We start from the raw sequence: 16,647 nt of genomic DNA on the forward strand, positions 1-16,647 counted from the left end.
GGGAGAAGCAGCCAAGCAGGAGTCAACGCGTCGTAAGGGAGCAGAGGCAATTGGGCGAGGGCAACACTGCTCTGTTCAAATGTTGTTTCAGTTCACTCGTTTTCTGTCATTCTGTGTGACAGTTTGGTGTTCAGGCTTTGTTTTAATTAACTTGCCAAAACGACGTCTTTTTGGCAAATTTAGAATTAAAAAAAAAAAAAACATATGCATTTCACGTGAGCACCCTCCTCTTCCTCATATATCTGTTCTTCATTTCTCTCTTAGCCATTTTCACAAACATCATACTTGCTTCTCTTGCCCCTGCACCTGCCAGTAATACCCAATCTTCATGGGGTCAAAAATTTCTCTCAAGCCCAGCAATTCTAGGTTCATGGACTCCATTAACCTCATTGTAGATCTGCGCCTATATATATATATATACAGCCTCCTTCTATTGAGATATACCTCAACTTATTTATATTGAGGTATACCCTCTTAGGACCCACACGAGTCGTTTTGTATCGATCCGAACCATTCATTTTTTACATCTCCATTGATAGATCATCCTTGCAAAAAATTAACCAAATCGAAAATCATTTGCCTATCTAACTTTGATCAAATAAATGGACGAACCAAATATTTTCGATGAAACCGTCTATTTGTTTTATCAAAGTTAGATAGGCAAATAATTTTCGATTTGGCTAATTTTTTGCAAGGATGATCTATCAATGAAGATGATCATTGTGAACGGTTCGGATCAACACAAAATGACTCGTGTGGGACCCAACAAGGTTATACCTTAACATAAATAAGTTGAGATATACCTCAATAGAATGAGTCTGTATATATATATATATATATATATCAAAATTTATATAATAAAACAAAACGGTTTTTGAATTTTCTCCGAGTTTAAATAAATGTAATTGTTTTGGCTTAAATCCAATAGTCAGTTATCTATTTCTCAAATTTATTTTCTTGCTCATGAAAATTGGTTTGTCGTTTCTCTCTTTAATTAATTTTTTTAAATTTAATTATTTTTATCTATTAAATTAATTATATTTATTAAAATATTAGTGTTTGTGCAATCAAAATAACCGCTTTGCGGAGAGGCTATGTCTAATAACAAAACAATAATAAAGGAAAGCACGTGCACGTGACTGTGAGAGAGAGAGAGAGAGAGAGAGAGAGAGAGAGAGAGAGAGGGAGCGTAAGATGATGGTCCGTAAGATTGTGCCGCTAGGAAGCACAATCTTGATTTCTTAATTCTTCACCAAACGCGTCGCTGTTATTCACACACCTACCAGGCTACCAGCTAATCCCATTGGACTCCTTCAAAAAGTAGATTACATCACAAAATAAATATACAAATTTAAATTTAAAAATAAGAAAAAAGTTACAGATGAGATGAATCGATGATGAATGGACGTTGGGGAAACTTTGCATGATTGGATAATTCGTTTTTTTTTTTAATCTTAAAAATTAAAAACAGGGGGCAAAAACAAACAAAAAATGAAAAGAGGCAAAGAGCAATTGGCAAGCAAGATAAAATAGATAGCTAGCTCTTCTATATCGAATGGCGCATATTTCAATGTATCTTGGACCCAAATGCTTCTTGTCCACAACCCATTTTTTACATTGCCATTTCTTCTCCAAGTTCACCATGTTTTGATTTGGGTTCACTCTAGTTCCTCTTATTTGTCCTTTTTTAGTTCTTTCTTTCCATTTACATTGCCTTTCTTTCTGGGTTGTAAATTTTTTGAGTTCGAAATGGCTGTGGCTATGGCTTCTTGCAGTCTTGGGCTTAGCTTGAGTAGTAGTTGTAGTCTGAAGAAACCCCTTGTAATCCCATTGCCAACTGGAGCTATGATAGAAGGCTCCTTTGCGTTTGGTTCTAAAGGCTTCTGCATTTTTCAGAAGGGAAGGTATGCTGTTCTGATTCTCTTATAGGAATTTGTTGGTTTGTTATTTTCTTTAAGGGGAATGTTTAATCTTCTTAGCTAGTTTTCAGAATTTATTGTTTGGCACTGAAGGTGCTGAAAATGCTATTGATTTAAGCATTTTGGGCTGCTGATGGATCTGTGTCTACTGTCTTTTCTGCTTATAGAATTCAATGGTTTCTGCTTTTTCGCTTTTTATTCTTTTTCTGTTTGGTGCATTTGAAGTTTCTGGTACTATGAAGTCTGAATTATATTGCTCAGTGATGCTATTAATATGAATTACTTGTAAGTTGTAATTTCAGATATACTGTTCTATATGCTGAATTATTCATTTGATGCTTCTCTGCTATTCCCTTACTTTCTTGGTCCCAAAAAAAAAAAAAAAAGGTCTTAATCATCTTGTATGTTCTGGTTAAAGATAAAATTCTGCGAACCAGAATATGAAAATAGATTGCACACTGTTTTTGTATGAAGTCTTTGGCACATAAGGTTATCATTAGTATGAGCTCTGCAGTCAATTTTCACTCAGTATATTGTGATTGATATGAGCTCTGCAGTCAAGTTTTGATAAGAGGTTGTTTGATATGTAACTGTATAATCATGTATCTTGCACGTGAGGTTGGAATTATCAGACCTCTCTTTATCTACCAGCTCCTGAACCCTTGAGTCCAAGGCCTTGGTTATGGTTTGAATTCAAACTTTCAAAGTTCCCAAGCCACAAGGGGAGCTGATAGATTTTTAGTCTTAGTGTTTAAAAGATTTAATTCTTGTATTAGTATCTTATAGTTAGATTTAGTTCCCCTACTCAAATATTCTCAAGATATACGAGCATTAGATTGGGGTCTTTCATAGTTTCTATTTTTTATCTTTAAAGTCAACTTGCAATCTTTGACAGATGGTTATCTTCACCAGCTTCAATAACTCAAAGAGCATCATCTGCTACAGCTGTGGAGGTATTTAACAAATTTGATTTTGTAATTGGTAATTATTGAATTTTAACTTTCTGAGTTCCTCATTTTCTTCTGGATGTTTTATATTGGAAAATAGGATGGTAAACCGTATGGAAGTCAAAGTGAAACTGACACGATTCCAACTCCTAAAGTTATTATTGACCAAGACTCTGATCCCAATGCAACTGTGGTGGAGATAACCTTTGGAGATCGGCTTGGAGCTCTTCTAGATACTGTATTGAGCATTACTTCCTGCTTCAAACAACTGTGTTTGTCTATTATTTTGCTCCTGTATAGATTCTAAATATTTGTTTGCATGGTCTATCTTCATCTTTATGTCCGAACATATACAATAGCATAGATTAACTATAATTAACTGGGTCACAGATGAGTGCACTTAAAAACCTTGGCCTGAATGTTGTCAAGGCCAATGTCTATTTGGATTCTTCTGGGAAGCACAACAAGTTTGCCATTACTAGAGTGTGAGTATGCTTTACATATATAGATGACCTTGTGCCCTTGTATTAAAAATAGCTTTGGTTTGTTGCTACATTGTTGCTAATATTTGTCACTTTGTGGTTGATGGCAATGATCTCTTTTTCTGCATCTTCTACTTCTTATATATGGTTTCTATTTCCCTTTCCTTGTTATTGTGCATGGATACTCCCATACTTGTGGTATTATTGAGTTCTCATTAGATCTATTTGTAGAAGCTAAAATGTTGAGTTGAATAGAGATATGATTTATTTATAGGGCAATGCTATTCCCACTCCTCTATAAGCTTCTTGCACTCCTTTTGTGAGTGCTCTAAAATGATAAAATATTAAATAAAATGGGAGTGCCATTAATGGTTATATCATTGATTTTGTTGAATGGAAAGGTCCTACATGATGAAGTTCAGACCTTTTTTTGTACGGTTGCAAAAGCAAAATTATGGCTGTTAGTACTTGAGTCACAATAGCTGCCTTATGCAAACAACTAAAGATAGAATAGAGATCAGGGGGAAAGGCAGTGTTCCTTTAATGTCGGTATAAATCTAGCTTTCCTATTAATTATGAAACCGGGCCTCTATTTGGGTTGGCTTAATGTACCAGTCCTTCCAATAGCTGTTGCATACATATTTATTGATTTGGTGGTGGGGTTTGTTTGCAGTGATACTGGTAGGAAAGTAGAAGATCCAGAGTTGCTTGAGGCTATTCGTTTGACAATTATAAACAATCTGATAGAGTATCATCCGGTATTGTTTCCTAAACATTTACTTTTGCTCTTGAAATAATAACTGGTGGAAAATCTCTTCAGGATTTCCTTTCTTTGTAAGCTTTCTTATACAACAAGTTTGTGGTCCAGGAATCAAGTTCCCAGTTAGCCATGGGAGCAGCATTTGGAATAGTTCCGCCAACACAACAGGTTCTTTTATATTTTGTTTAATTTCTGATGTAAAAAATCTGCATGATTTTTTTCTGCCGTGAACAATTGTAGTTATTGCAAAGTTTGGGCATTGGAAATGAAGCTTCTCATAGTACACTGTTCTTTTTACCTACCCCTACCCCTTCCCATTTTTTCATATTTGTGATACATACTGATGGTATGTGCCCTCTCCTGCTCTATCTGTTCGTGTGTGTGTGCGGCACCATTCATCTCTATGCTGTCATGTGCCCAAGCACGGCACATAGTTTGCAAGTTTCAGCATGCACATAATGCATGTACTTCTGCTTGTGGTGGTGATATTCTCATATGGGTTTCACTTTATTAGCATTGCCTTTTCTGATTGTAGTCGTGTTAAAAAAATTTAATTATCTGCTTAATGAGTATCCATTTCCTTAGTTAATTAATTTTAGAATAGTTCTTTGTTCACTTTTAAGGAAAACTATTGACATGACATTTGATGAATGGTGTCATCTTTGACTTCCAAAGAGACTAATTTACTTTTGCACAAAGCTGTTTGATCCATATATCAGTCTTTGTGGTGACTACCAAGGATGTTCATGGACCATAGTAGATTAATATGTTATTCCAATTAGATATGTTCCCATATCTTGTGTTACATGATGGACTAACCACTGATTATCAATTGATGAAAAAGAGCATTACTTTCCGTAATTTTTCCTCATTCAAACTTGTGCTTAATTCCTCAGGTTGATGTGGACGTAGCAACCCACGTAAACGTCTATGATGATGGCCCCAACCGAAGGTAATGTCTCCCACAACATTTCTTGATATGATAAGCTTATGCAACACAACAGCACTAATTGTTGAGGCTGTGCGCCCATAACGGCCTTTAACTGTTTGAGTGACTTTTTGTTTGAATGGATGTGGTCTGCTAATAATTTTTTGGCTGTTGCATTTTTTTTCCTTTCTAATATCAGATTTCTGCAGTTTGCTTTATGTGGAGTCAGCTGATCGGCCTGGATTACTGGTGGATCTTGTGAAAAATATAAGTGACATTAATATTTCAGTTGAATCAGGAGAGTTTGACACTGAGGTGTGATCATTTTCTCACCTGCCATTGCAGCTTTGGTTTTTCTCTCTTTTTTCCCTCCGTAGATCCAAGCGAATTGAATTCAGCTCTATTATTTGTCTTGTTCCCTTTTTATTTTTGACAAATAAGTTCATCTCTTATTATTCTCTTGGGACTTAGGGGCTGTTGGCCAAGGCAAAGTTTCATGTTAGCTACAGGGGTAAAGCTATCATCAAGCCTCTCCAGCAGGTGAGCTATCTTTATGGCAATTTTTGAGCATTGGGTTTATTATATTAGCTCTTGATGTGGTGAAAGTTCAACCATTCACCAACATTACCATTTTGACTAATTCTGAGAAGATGTCTGCTCTGTTCCCAAACTGATTGCTTTATTTTCAAGAAAACACAATGTTTTATGGTTATTTCTGTTGTGAAAGATAAGTTTGTGACTGAGACTACTGAGTTCGGCCTATATAACCTTGTACTCTTACTGACTATAGAATTTACTACTAATTTTTGCAGGTTCTTGCTAACAGCTTACGATATTTCTTGAGGCGACCATCAACCGAGGAGTCGAGTTTTTGAGCCATGTAGATGTACCACATTCAGAATCAGGAAGAGTATACTTGGAATTTCTTTTATTCAGTTGGATATATGGCCAAACAAAAAAGTTGATACAAGAGTCAGGAAATGTAATCTAATAAATTAAGTAATAAATTCAATAGCAATGACAAATGTTATTGTTCAGATTGTTGTAATAATATCATAGTGATCCCGTTTCCTTTCGCCATCGCTTGTTTTCTGCAATAAAGCTAGAATATATATAGGACTGGAGGATTTGGATTATGGCTAAGAGCCTAAGAGCAGAGCAAAACAAGAGCATGAAAGTAGTAACCATCTCTTTTGATTTCTGTTTAAATTGGGACTCAAACATCAATCCCTCGCTTTTCTCACTCATTTTCAAAGTAGGACTCAACAAACTATATCCAAAATTGAAAAAGGAAAAACTTGGTGGAAGCATATATTATTATCTTCCAAATAAGCTAAAATATAAAAAGAGAATGATTAAGCCCCTTTAGAGCTTGCCTTGATAAAATAATTCACCTAATTTAGTGTTAAAAAAGTCCACCTCTTTTTTTGAAAAAATGTTAAATCAGCTCACGTTATAAACTCACAGGTGGTGTTTTATAGGGCCGAGCGATCAGCCCTATTGCAGAGTGCTCAATGTGTTTCTTTTATTTTATTTTTACAGATCCGATTGAAACTATCGAATAATTTCACATATCAGAGTAAATGCAATTCCCAATGATTCGTAGTTTTAATGTTTGTATATTTACCTTTTGAGAGAAACTTACTTGCATCGATGTCACTGAGGTGGCATCTCATTGCTGAGAGAAGGTTGGGCAAAGGGTGGGTCCCATTGATGCCCACCCTTCTCTCTGCACTAGGATGCCACCTCACTGGCATTGTGCAAATTTTTTTCTTACCTTTCACGTGTATATGTAACAAAAGATGAAAAACATTTATATAAGTACCATTTTTATTGCGATTTAGGACTGAAGTTGACCAGCAGTTTCTTTTGGCACATTGAGATTGTCGAACAATTTCAAGCGTCGAGGCCTCGTCGTTCGTGTTAATCTCTCGGCTCATTAAGAAGTGGACTAGATTACCGGTTTGAGTGCTTGAATCGGTTTATCATGCTATTTTTCGTTTTAAACTAAAAGAAACCCCCAAATATAAACTTTTTTTTTTTCTACGGGAAATAAGCTAACTAAAATGCTTGAAATTAATATCATTACCAAGTACATGCAGTTTCAAATATAGAATTTAGTGCCAGGCCAATGCTTGGGCCGCTTGGCCCAGAAATAGGTTAGGCTTGGCCCAAGAGCAAAGGGCCATGGTTGACGTAGCTGGAGTGTTGGATGAAGCATGTATCTTTCGTAATCCAGAAACCACCTTGCAAGTAGACAATGACGCCCATGCTGATTGCTCATTCATGAAACGGTCCCCATAATAACAAAATTCTCCATTGGCATTGGGAACTGAGAAATGGATATAACGGTATGGTATGGTATGGTATGCTCTACATTTATGTTATCCTCTACCTACCTCAAACCTTATATATATATATATATATATATATATATATGCAACCACAATAATACAAGTGCATATATATCTTTTGGAAAAGAGAGTACTGAGAAAAAAATATGGCAACAGTTTTTGGAAGAGGAGCTCAGACCATGAACACCATGTTTTTCAAGTAAGCATTCTGACCACAATTCTCGTTTTCTATCTAGCTATTATATCATTTAATTAAGCCTCTTTCTTCATATATATATTAATTGAACACATACAACATACTCAATAATTTGGAGTATCTAGCTCAAAAAGAACTAATTAGGTGGAGATCAATGTCAAAGTATATATTATATATTAAGTACATTTATATTCTTAACACGCCCCATAATGTGTGATCGAATTAGGTCAAACACGTGAATAGATTACGTTGAGTAACGTGGAGTGTATATGGCCAAATGAGATTTGATATGTGAGTGAATTACCTCTTATGATAATACCATGTTAATGGTGGAGCATTGAACCCAAAATTACTTGGACTATAAATGAGGATCGAGACTCAAAACTTTTATATTATGTGCTACATTGGTTGGAGAAAAAAAAAGTTGAAAAAAATTTCAAATTTGAGATTGCACAAAATTGATTCTTGCATGTGGGCTAGCAATATGTTGAATCATGCTCTAGCTAACTCAATCTTTTTTTCTAATTGATTTTGCTAAGATATGTTGAGTCCAAAGTAGTGCAGGTGGATGATGTAATGAGTTTGAATTAGAATAAGTTGAGGATTAAAGTTATTCTATATAATGAAGAAAAGCATTGCACATTTAATTTATATGATAAGGTAAATTTGCATGTGTCTCTAACAAGTAGTTGTATGCAGGCCAATGGGGCGAAAAGCTATTCATAAGAAAAGCTCTTCAGCGGATATGATACGTGAGACGAGGAAGATGGAAGCTGATGAAATGAAAAACAAGAGCCATATTGATCATATGGCGGAAAATGATGCCAATTTATGGGTTCCTCATGAGAGGACTGGAATTTATTACCCCAAAGGCCAAGAGAAAGTCATTGATCAAATTTCTCCAGGATCTGTTAGGGATTTGGATGTCAATTGGTTTTCATAAAATGCATGACAACTAATTAATTAATTAATTAATTAATTGTCTTTCATCCAGATTAATGGATGCATATATATATATATATATATATGTGTGTATGTATGTTAATTGTTGAAATAATGTATTTCCAAGAAAAGATTGGAAAAAAGTGGCTCAGATTAGTGCCATGTTTGCATGTCACATCGACTTTGTAAGGATTATTAATTGGTATCCAAAACATTTGATTAATGTTGAGGTTTCCTTTGATAAAAGTTCATAGCATTTTAACAACCGGGCCACTAAATTTGGAGAAATATCGGCATAAATGGTGTGTGTGGATTTATAATAATTTTTTGTTATATATATCAGTTAATTTTTGTTTAATGACATTTGAATTCAGAATCTTCTCTCATATAAGTGCCACCACTAAATTAAATATTCAATTATTCTAATGACTTTATGGAATACTAGAAGATGAATAATGCAATATGATAGTGTGTATATATTATAGAAAATAGATTGAAGTCTTTTATGGACATCTAGTTTCAATTAAATTTTGATATAGCATTGTAGAAATTCGTTTCAAATTCACATTAATATTTATGGAGGAATCTCATTTCAGCATCTGATGAGAACATTCCAATCTTCATGACTTCAATCAAGTCTTTGTGTAATAAGTACATGCATTGCATTAATTGCCCTTCCTTAAAATATATGCAGGCCAGACATTCAATTGGGAATGCCGGCGGCAAGCTTTGCTCTCAACTCCTTCCGCAAGATTTTGCCAGATGGTGACTTCGGAATGGCTTCAATGAAAAATACTCGATTTATTCTTTTGTAAAATACAACCTGTACAAACACAAAATGTGTTATGAACTACAAATCATATATTAAAAATCATAAAATACTATTTATTTGTTTCCATTTTAGTCATATATTATAAAATTTTGTGTTGTGATGAATTCATAATGTAACTTTATACATACTCAAAAAGGGTTATAAAATTATTTTTTTTTCTCGCTCACATATCTTTAGTTATAAACTTATAATATACACTATCCAAATTAAAAGTCAAGTAAAAACAAATAAAGCATATATTCGAAATCGATCAAATATTAGGCAACCCACCGCACCAAAATCCAACAACAGATGGAGCTCAAGTTCAAAATAGCAAGCATTATTGAACCCTGCCAAAGTTGGACAAATCTATACTTCCTTTTTTCTTTATATGGGCTTTGATGTTGATGCACAAGGTAGCCCACCAATCATGATGGTCTTTTTTGGGTGATTCTGGCCTTGATGTGATTTGGAGAGCATGTGTACCATTTAGATTTCGATGATGACACACAAACTGAGGTGGAGATTAGTTTGGCACATCGACTATAGCAGGAGGATGAGATCATAAGCATGAAGACATTGTGGGACAAGTCATTTTGTGCCATTAGGTCACTATAATTCCATTTGCAGCTACAAATTTTGGATGAGTTCCGAGATCTTACCTTTTATTCTCTTTTCAGTTCGTTAATCTTACTTTTTCCTATTTTTCATATATTTAATTATCTTGATTTAATATGTTTGTTGGAATTCGCTTACATGCCTAAATTCTTGATTTAAGATTAAGGAATGGACATTGTCAACTCAAATATTCTACATTCTGAATTTTATGAATTAATACGCATGATTTATATATAATTGTATGTATTCGAAGTTTATTTTAAAACCTTTTTATTTGATACTCATTGATGTTTTTCTCATTACCAAAATTTAAAAAATAAGAAATAAAAGAACGCATGTGTCCAAAAAGTAGAAACAGGAGTTTTGCAAAGATTAAGAAAATATTACAACTAAAAGAAAGTAGTATACCTGTTTTGAAATAAATTGCTTGATTTCATCCTCAGTGATATTAGAACCGTTTGACCTTACTACAAATGCAACCGGAACCTCTCCAGCTGCTTCATCTTTCATTCTGAAATCACATTATAATATTATCACACGTTAAAAGTCAATTATAACCACAAGCAAAAAACAATATATTATGAAAAAACTAAATGACCATTTTGATTTCTATAATTGACTTTTAACGTGTCCTAGCAAAAAAAAAAAATTGACTTTTAACGTGTAGGGACAAAAGGCAAACTATATAGAAGAAAAAAATCATTTGACCTCATAAGAATTAATGTATGTGCCGTTTTTTAATAATCTCCTATCACAATATGTATGTTAATCTTACTGTTAAATTTATCATGTATATAGTACGTTTCACATGCATATTGTAAAAAATATGTTATGTAAGTGTAACATACAAAAATTTCTTGAAGTAGATGACTTACGGGACAACAGCAGCATCAGAAATGGTAGGATGAGTAATGAGCAAGGCCTCAAGTTCTGCAGGGGCGACCTGAAACCCTTTGTATTTGATCAGTTCCTTCAAGCGATCCACAATGAAGAGTTCTTCCTCATCATCGATGAAGCCTATATCACCTGTATGTAGCCAACCTTCCTTGTCTATGGTTGCCCTTGTGGCCTCTGGATCATTCAGATAACCTGAATACGTACAAAACCCAAATCAAAATCATTATTAATTCTACCAATTTTTTTTTAATTATAATTCAATAATACAAAGATATATGCTGTGCGGCAGTGGTCCTATAGTTTGGACTTAGGAGTGGGACTAGTGGCTCAGCTTTTTTGGTTATTATGATGAAGCATGCATTTATTCATTAATGGGAGTGCTTGGAATCAACTTTTTGAAAATGGCCAAGATCATGATGTACTAAATAAATATATGCGGCAAATTAGTGTTTATCATATTTTCTTAATCAAATGATATAGTACGTACTGCTTTATTTATTTAAGAGTAAATTATAATTTAGTACCTTAATTTTATATGTTATTTCAATTTAGTATCCCAACTTTGAAAACATGTAAAAAAATATCTCAACTTTCATTTTGTGTCAAAATAGTACCTCTGTTAGTTTTTCTGTCAAATAAATCGTTATCTGCTGACGTGACAGGGGTATTTTTGTTTTTTCCCCACATTTAAAAAATACTAATATTTTTAAAAACTTTTGAATAAAAATTTTCTTAAAAAAATTTAAAAACAATTTGAGGGTGGAGATGAGTAGGGAGGGTTGGGTAAGGGGGAAAAAGTTTTTTAAAATATTATTATTTTTTAAATGTGGGGAAAAAGACGAAAATATTCTCGCCACATCAGCAGATAACGGTTTATTTGACAGAAAAACTAACGGAAGTACTATTTTGACATAAAATAAAAGTTGAGGTACTTTTTTGTAAGTTTTTAAAGTTGAGATACTAAATTGAAACAACATGTAAAATTGAGGTACTAAATTATAATTTACTCTTTATTTAAATTCAAACCCAGTTCTAAATCTCATTAATTTGTTACTGATAAATAAGATATTATACTATATATTAACACATCACTACTTAATTAGTAAGCAAATTTCATCAGTAAATTTGGTAACTCTAGTACCCTTATTCTTATAAATATTATGGGACCTAATATGTGAAATATGTGGTTAATAATACGATGCATGCAACATTATTCAATAATATTAACCATTTATATGATATCTACAACATCTCTTTTATAATATTTATTTATACATTAGTCACGTGATCAGTTATTGTAAAAAGTACGTATATTATCAATATATATCTGTAATATATATGTAAGAATTTCTCCAATTTATAAGCTTATAAATCATATAATAATCAAATATACCTTTCATGATTTGGTCACCTCTAATACAAATCTCTCCAGGCTGGTTGCGAGGCAGAGAGGCCCCTGTTTCAGGGTCAACGATCTTCATCTCTGCATTTCTGATTACAGTCCCACATCCCCCTGGTTTGACCTCAAAGGGTTGCTTCGCAAATGCCAGTGACATTGTCAATACTGGCCCTGCCTCTGTCATTCCATATCCCTGTTTATAATATTACACTATTATTAATTATGATTTAAAGATTGTCAATTAACAAAGGAATCTTTTTTATATTAATTTAATTTGTTGTTAAGTTGTGACATGGGGTGCACATGGAAATTTTCAGCACATAGATATATATATATATATATGTAACTAAAACCAAAATTCTATGTTTCTTTCTGATTAAATAAATGTGACAAAATTTCTATCAACTAAGTAATGCTTTAAGAACTTGTCACATGGTCAATAACTTCAAAATCCAACTTCGTAACATCCATTTTACTTATACTATATACATCGTTGTCTCCCATCCTTAAGAATTGGTCAAAGGGTAGGTAAACCAAATATAAGTTATATAGCATACGTTACAAGGCCATCTTCACGATCATGTCATGTTTGAAATTTATTACGTTATGCACATATAATAATAATATTCACAACTCATGGCCATCAAATCATGTACATACGTTTACTTTAACCCACAAAAATAGGTACAGATATACGTTACATGTTAACATTAATTACGATATATAATTCTTGATTTTCCCTTTTTTTTTTTCTTTTTTTTTTTCCCCTTTTGTTGGCCGCCAACCCATTATGCCAGGTCCTACATTTCTGTATATTGTCTCTTTTTACGTACATTCTGGTTAAGACAATATTAATGATAGGTTTCCATGTATATTATTTTCATCCCTAATTTAGAAATACGTACTCGATCAATAATTTTGCAAATTTGGAGGTAACAAGATTTCCCAGAACACCATTGGCAAGACATTAATCTTTCATCAAAAACTACATATGTGGAATGCATCGACACTAATCTACATTTCCTCCTTATCTTTACAAGAACATCAAATATGTTTTAAGATTAAGCTTTTGACTATCCAAAAATGCTCTTAGCTAGAAATTTCAAAGTCATTACTAAACAGTACTTCAAAAGTGTCAAAAGACATAAATCAAATTAAGGTACATAAATGCATCCATCAAACATTCGGATTCAAATTTCCTGCAGCCTCAACATTATATATGCTTATATCATTTAGTAACTTCATTTAACAATATGACATAAATTTTAAATTTTAAGGCTGAATCTTAAATCTTCAAATATGATGAAAGATTATATTGTATATCGGGGCCGTTTTTTTTTTGTTTCATAAATTACATATGCATGTGTCGATTATATATAATTTTTTTGTCGTGATATATATGTGGGAGTGTGGGACCCACTGCTATCCGACAGTGTTTTGAGAGAAAAAAATTAACCGGGCATACAAAAATTCATCCAAATAATTAGGTACTTCATCATAATCAAAAACAGAGAATCTATTAAATGATTCCATACCTGAGCAAGGGTGACATTTGGAAACTTGGCTCTCACGGTATCTTCAAGCTCCTTCCCCAACGGCGCCCCTCCACTCTTAAGCACCCTCACCGACGACAAGTCGTAGTTCTCAAGCTCCGGAAACTTGGCGATCGCTAAGACGATCGGCGGCACGATGGGCGCCACGCTCACCCTGTGCCGCTGCACCAGCTCCAGCAGCGACACGATCTCGAACTTCTGCATAAGCAGAATCGCGGCCCCGGCGCGTAGCCCACACAGCAACACCGAATTAAGCGAGTATATATGGAAAAGTGGCAACACACAAAGCACCACGTCATCACTCGAGTAGTACAGGTTGGGGTTGTCCCCGTCGACCTGCTGAGCCACGCTTGTCACGAGCCCCTTGTGCGTCAGCATGACGCCCTTCGGGAGCCCCGTGGTTCCGGACGAGTACGGCAGCGCCACGACGTCGTTCGGGTCAATTTCCACATCCGGCATGTCGTTTTCGTCGGAATTGGTTAGTTCCGAGAAATGTAAACATTTTTGATCCGGTGGTGCGTCGACGCACATTAGCTTAACGTGGACTTCTTCGTCGTCGTCGTCAGCTAAGTCCTTGACTTTGTCGTAGTGCGACGAGAGAGTGATGATGAGCTTGGCTTTGGAGGCCTTGGCTTGCTTCGAAATCTCGGCGGGGGTGAAGAAGGGGTTTGCTGACGTTGCCATGGCCCCGCGGAACGACGCGCCGAGGAAGGCGAAGACGAATTCAGGGGAGTTGGGGAGGAGGAGCATGATGACGTCGCCCTGACGGATGCCGAGGCGGTGGAGGCCTGACGCGACTCGGCGGGCGGTGAGCTCCACGTCGGCGTAGGAGTACACGTGGCCGGTGGAGCCGTTGATGAGGCAGGGCTTGGAGGCCAGGTGGGATTTGTTTTGGAAGATGTAGGAGTGGAGGGGGAGGTGTTTGGGGATGGGGATGTCGGGGAGTTTGGAGCGGTAAACGATGTCGTTTTGGGTTGTTTGGACTTCCATTTTGGGAAATGGGGATTGGGAAGAGAAAAAGGGAGGAGGAATTGGATTGAGCTTGGCTGGCGGTGCTTGGTGGAAGGGGACTAAGGAGAGGATATCATATACGAGTGGGTTAAGTAAGGAGCTGAAGGTGGCGGGGTTGGTGGACGGAGTGAGTTGGGATTATGGAGTTGTTTGGGGGTGAAAGTGTGAAAAAGAGAAATTTGAAGAAAAAAAGGAAATAATATAATAATGCTAGGGTACCAGATTCCTCTATCAAATTTGAATTCTAATTGATGTTGTTAAGAATGAAACGAGTCAGATTTGTATATTAAATTTGAATCTCAATTAATATGTGAACAAAAATAATATTAACTTAATAAATTTCATAATAGATTCACATATGAATTAATAAATATTACTACATCATTTTGTAAAAAAAATTTAGTATATAAATTTAGTTATTCTAGCAATAGTTGAAAAATATTGATTAAAAAAAGGAATACTTGAAAAACGGAAAAGAAAAAAACATTGAGGTTGGTGATTGAGAAGGTGGAAGTATGAGTATGAAGTTGGGTTGGTGAGAGTGGGTCTGGATGGTGGTGGTGGGGTCAAAGGCGTTTGGTTGGGGTATACCATTTTTTTGTAAGGGGTCCTTTTCACCAACGAACGGATGAGCTCGACCAAGAACTTGGTGGGGCTGCAAAGACCACTATCCTTTACCTGCTACGTTTCCATATGGGTCTTTTCCTACTATTTTGGTACAGGCCTTTGGGCCTACAACTGGACTACTTGTTTTGTTGTTGAAGCCCAGCCCAGTCTCATTTTAGTTTTGCTATAGAAACTTGGGTATTCAAGCCCAAAACGTAGCCCTACTTTGAGGAGAAGATCTCAAACCCATAATTGAAAACTCGAGACAGGATGCCTAACCCCAATCTTTGCCTTGGCCACCACGATAATAGGAGAGACTGAGAGAGCAGATTCCAACCCTAAGTTTTGGCTGCAAAGATAAAGATCAACACTCTTAATCACTATAACTATACATATAAATGGCTTCTTTGAATATGTCCTTTAGTTCCACTTATAGTCCTTTTTCATGTGCACGGACGAATCTACGCATAAAGCTATATAGTTGTACTTCTTTACTATTTGCTGAAAAATTATTGTATTTACGATCCTAATTTTCTTTCTTTTTCTTTTTTTTTTATAAAAGAAAATATCTTCTAGTTTTCAGGATGTTGTTTTGTCCATTTTAATTTTTTAAAATTGTCTTTTATCTTTATATTTGTTCATGTGATCATGGAGGTTAGAGATAATTGGAGAATCTAACAGGACCAACATTGTAACGATATCAAACTGTTAAAGCCTTTTTTTTATTTGTATAATTTTTTAATAGATCAAGACGTTAAGATTGAAATTGCAACAATCAACTGAAATGTTGTTATCACGAGAATAAATTTAAGCCAAATTATAAGGATGAACAGTGTAATACTCGACAGTGGCTCCATACCCTTCACCCTCTATATTTTGATGAAGTTTGTGATCAGAAAAAGACATTTATTATTTTGCAGCGACAAACAATGTTCATATCTTAATATAATTAAAAGAACATTTTAATGATATTCTAGGCTATAGTAAGATAATATGTATTAAAGTTTTAACGTGCAAGATAGAAAAAAAAAACATATTTCCTAGACATTTATACATCTAAGACATATATAGACCTTTTGGAATTTGACTTGGACTATGATATATATGTCAAAGTATTATAACATCGTCTCCAATTTGACTTGGCATTGTCAAAGGTGAAAAGCCCTCAAGAAAAGGAGCACTAGACTTTCAATTGGAGACGACTTCCTTAATTAACTAAGTTTA

General features: G+C 34.9%; 3 protein-coding genes across 3 annotated transcripts; 2 read left to right on the forward strand and 1 right to left on the reverse strand.

Moving 5' to 3' along the window:
* The first annotated feature begins 1,556 nt into the window (after positions 1-1,556).
* Positions 1,557-6,116, forward strand: ACR11 (uridylyltransferase-like protein). The gene is made up of 10 exons (XM_086240562.1): positions 1,557-1,904; positions 2,815-2,872; positions 2,967-3,104; positions 3,257-3,351; positions 4,022-4,106; positions 4,217-4,276; positions 5,005-5,060; positions 5,246-5,351; positions 5,508-5,576; positions 5,849-6,116. The coding sequence occupies exons 1-10, from the start codon at positions 1,588-1,590 to the stop codon at positions 5,909-5,911; spliced, it is 1,047 nt and encodes a 348-aa protein (XP_086096688.1). The 5' UTR covers positions 1,557-1,587; the 3' UTR covers positions 5,912-6,116.
* Positions 6,117-7,533: 1,417 nt separating this feature from the next.
* On the forward strand, positions 7,534-8,529 carry LOC147286852 (F-box/RNI superfamily protein). Its single transcript, XM_086238969.1, has 2 exons — positions 7,534-7,589; positions 8,286-8,529. Exons 1-2 carry the CDS (start codon positions 7,537-7,539, stop codon positions 8,527-8,529), a joined length of 297 nt encoding a protein of 98 aa, XP_086095095.1. The 5' UTR covers positions 7,534-7,536.
* Positions 8,530-9,034: 505 nt separating this feature from the next.
* LOC147286853 (4-coumarate--CoA ligase 1-like) lies at positions 9,035-14,852 on the reverse strand. Its single transcript, XM_086238968.1, has 5 exons — positions 13,789-14,852; positions 12,248-12,446; positions 10,833-11,046; positions 10,366-10,468; positions 9,035-9,351 (listed from the first exon to the last, which is right to left on the reverse strand). The coding sequence occupies exons 1-5, from the start codon at positions 14,794-14,796 to the stop codon at positions 9,232-9,234; spliced, it is 1,644 nt and encodes a 547-aa protein (XP_086095094.1). The 5' UTR covers positions 14,797-14,852; the 3' UTR covers positions 9,035-9,231.
* Between the last annotated feature and the right edge of the window lie 1,795 nt (positions 14,853-16,647).

This window comes from Dryas octopetala, chromosome 4 (genome assembly GCF_963921425.1).
Source record: "Dryas octopetala chromosome 4, drDryOcto1.1, whole genome shotgun sequence".
NCBI classification, from domain to species: Eukaryota; Viridiplantae; Streptophyta; class Magnoliopsida; order Rosales; family Rosaceae; genus Dryas; species Dryas octopetala.

Excerpts from the sequence above, each read along its gene's own strand:
- LOC147286852 (XM_086238969.1), top strand. The coding sequence starts at position 7,537 with ATGGCAACAGTTTTTGGAAGAGGAGCTCAGACCATGAACACCATGTTT. Across the intron at positions 7,590-8,285 it reads ATGAACACCATGTTTTTCAA|GCCAATGGGGCGAAAAGCTA; the intron begins GTAAGCATTCTG and ends AGTTGTATGCAG.
- LOC147286853 (XM_086238968.1), bottom strand. The coding sequence starts at position 14,796 with ATGGAAGTCCAAACAACCCAAAACGACATCGTTTACCGCTCCAAACTC. Across the intron at positions 10,469-10,832 it reads TCTGATGCTGCTGTTGTCCC|AATGAAAGATGAAGCAGCTG; the intron begins GTAAGTCATCTA and ends ATGTGATTTCAG. Across the intron at positions 9,352-10,365 it reads AGCAATTTATTTCAAAACAG|GTTGTATTTTACAAAAGAAT; the intron begins GTATACTACTTT and ends GTGTTTGTACAG.
- ACR11 (XM_086240562.1), top strand. The coding sequence starts at position 1,588 with ATGCTTCTTGTCCACAACCCATTTTTTACATTGCCATTTCTTCTCCAA. Across the intron at positions 4,277-5,004 it reads TAGTTCCGCCAACACAACAG|GTTGATGTGGACGTAGCAAC; the intron begins GTTCTTTTATAT and ends TTAATTCCTCAG. Across the intron at positions 5,577-5,848 it reads TCATCAAGCCTCTCCAGCAG|GTTCTTGCTAACAGCTTACG; the intron begins GTGAGCTATCTT and ends TAATTTTTGCAG.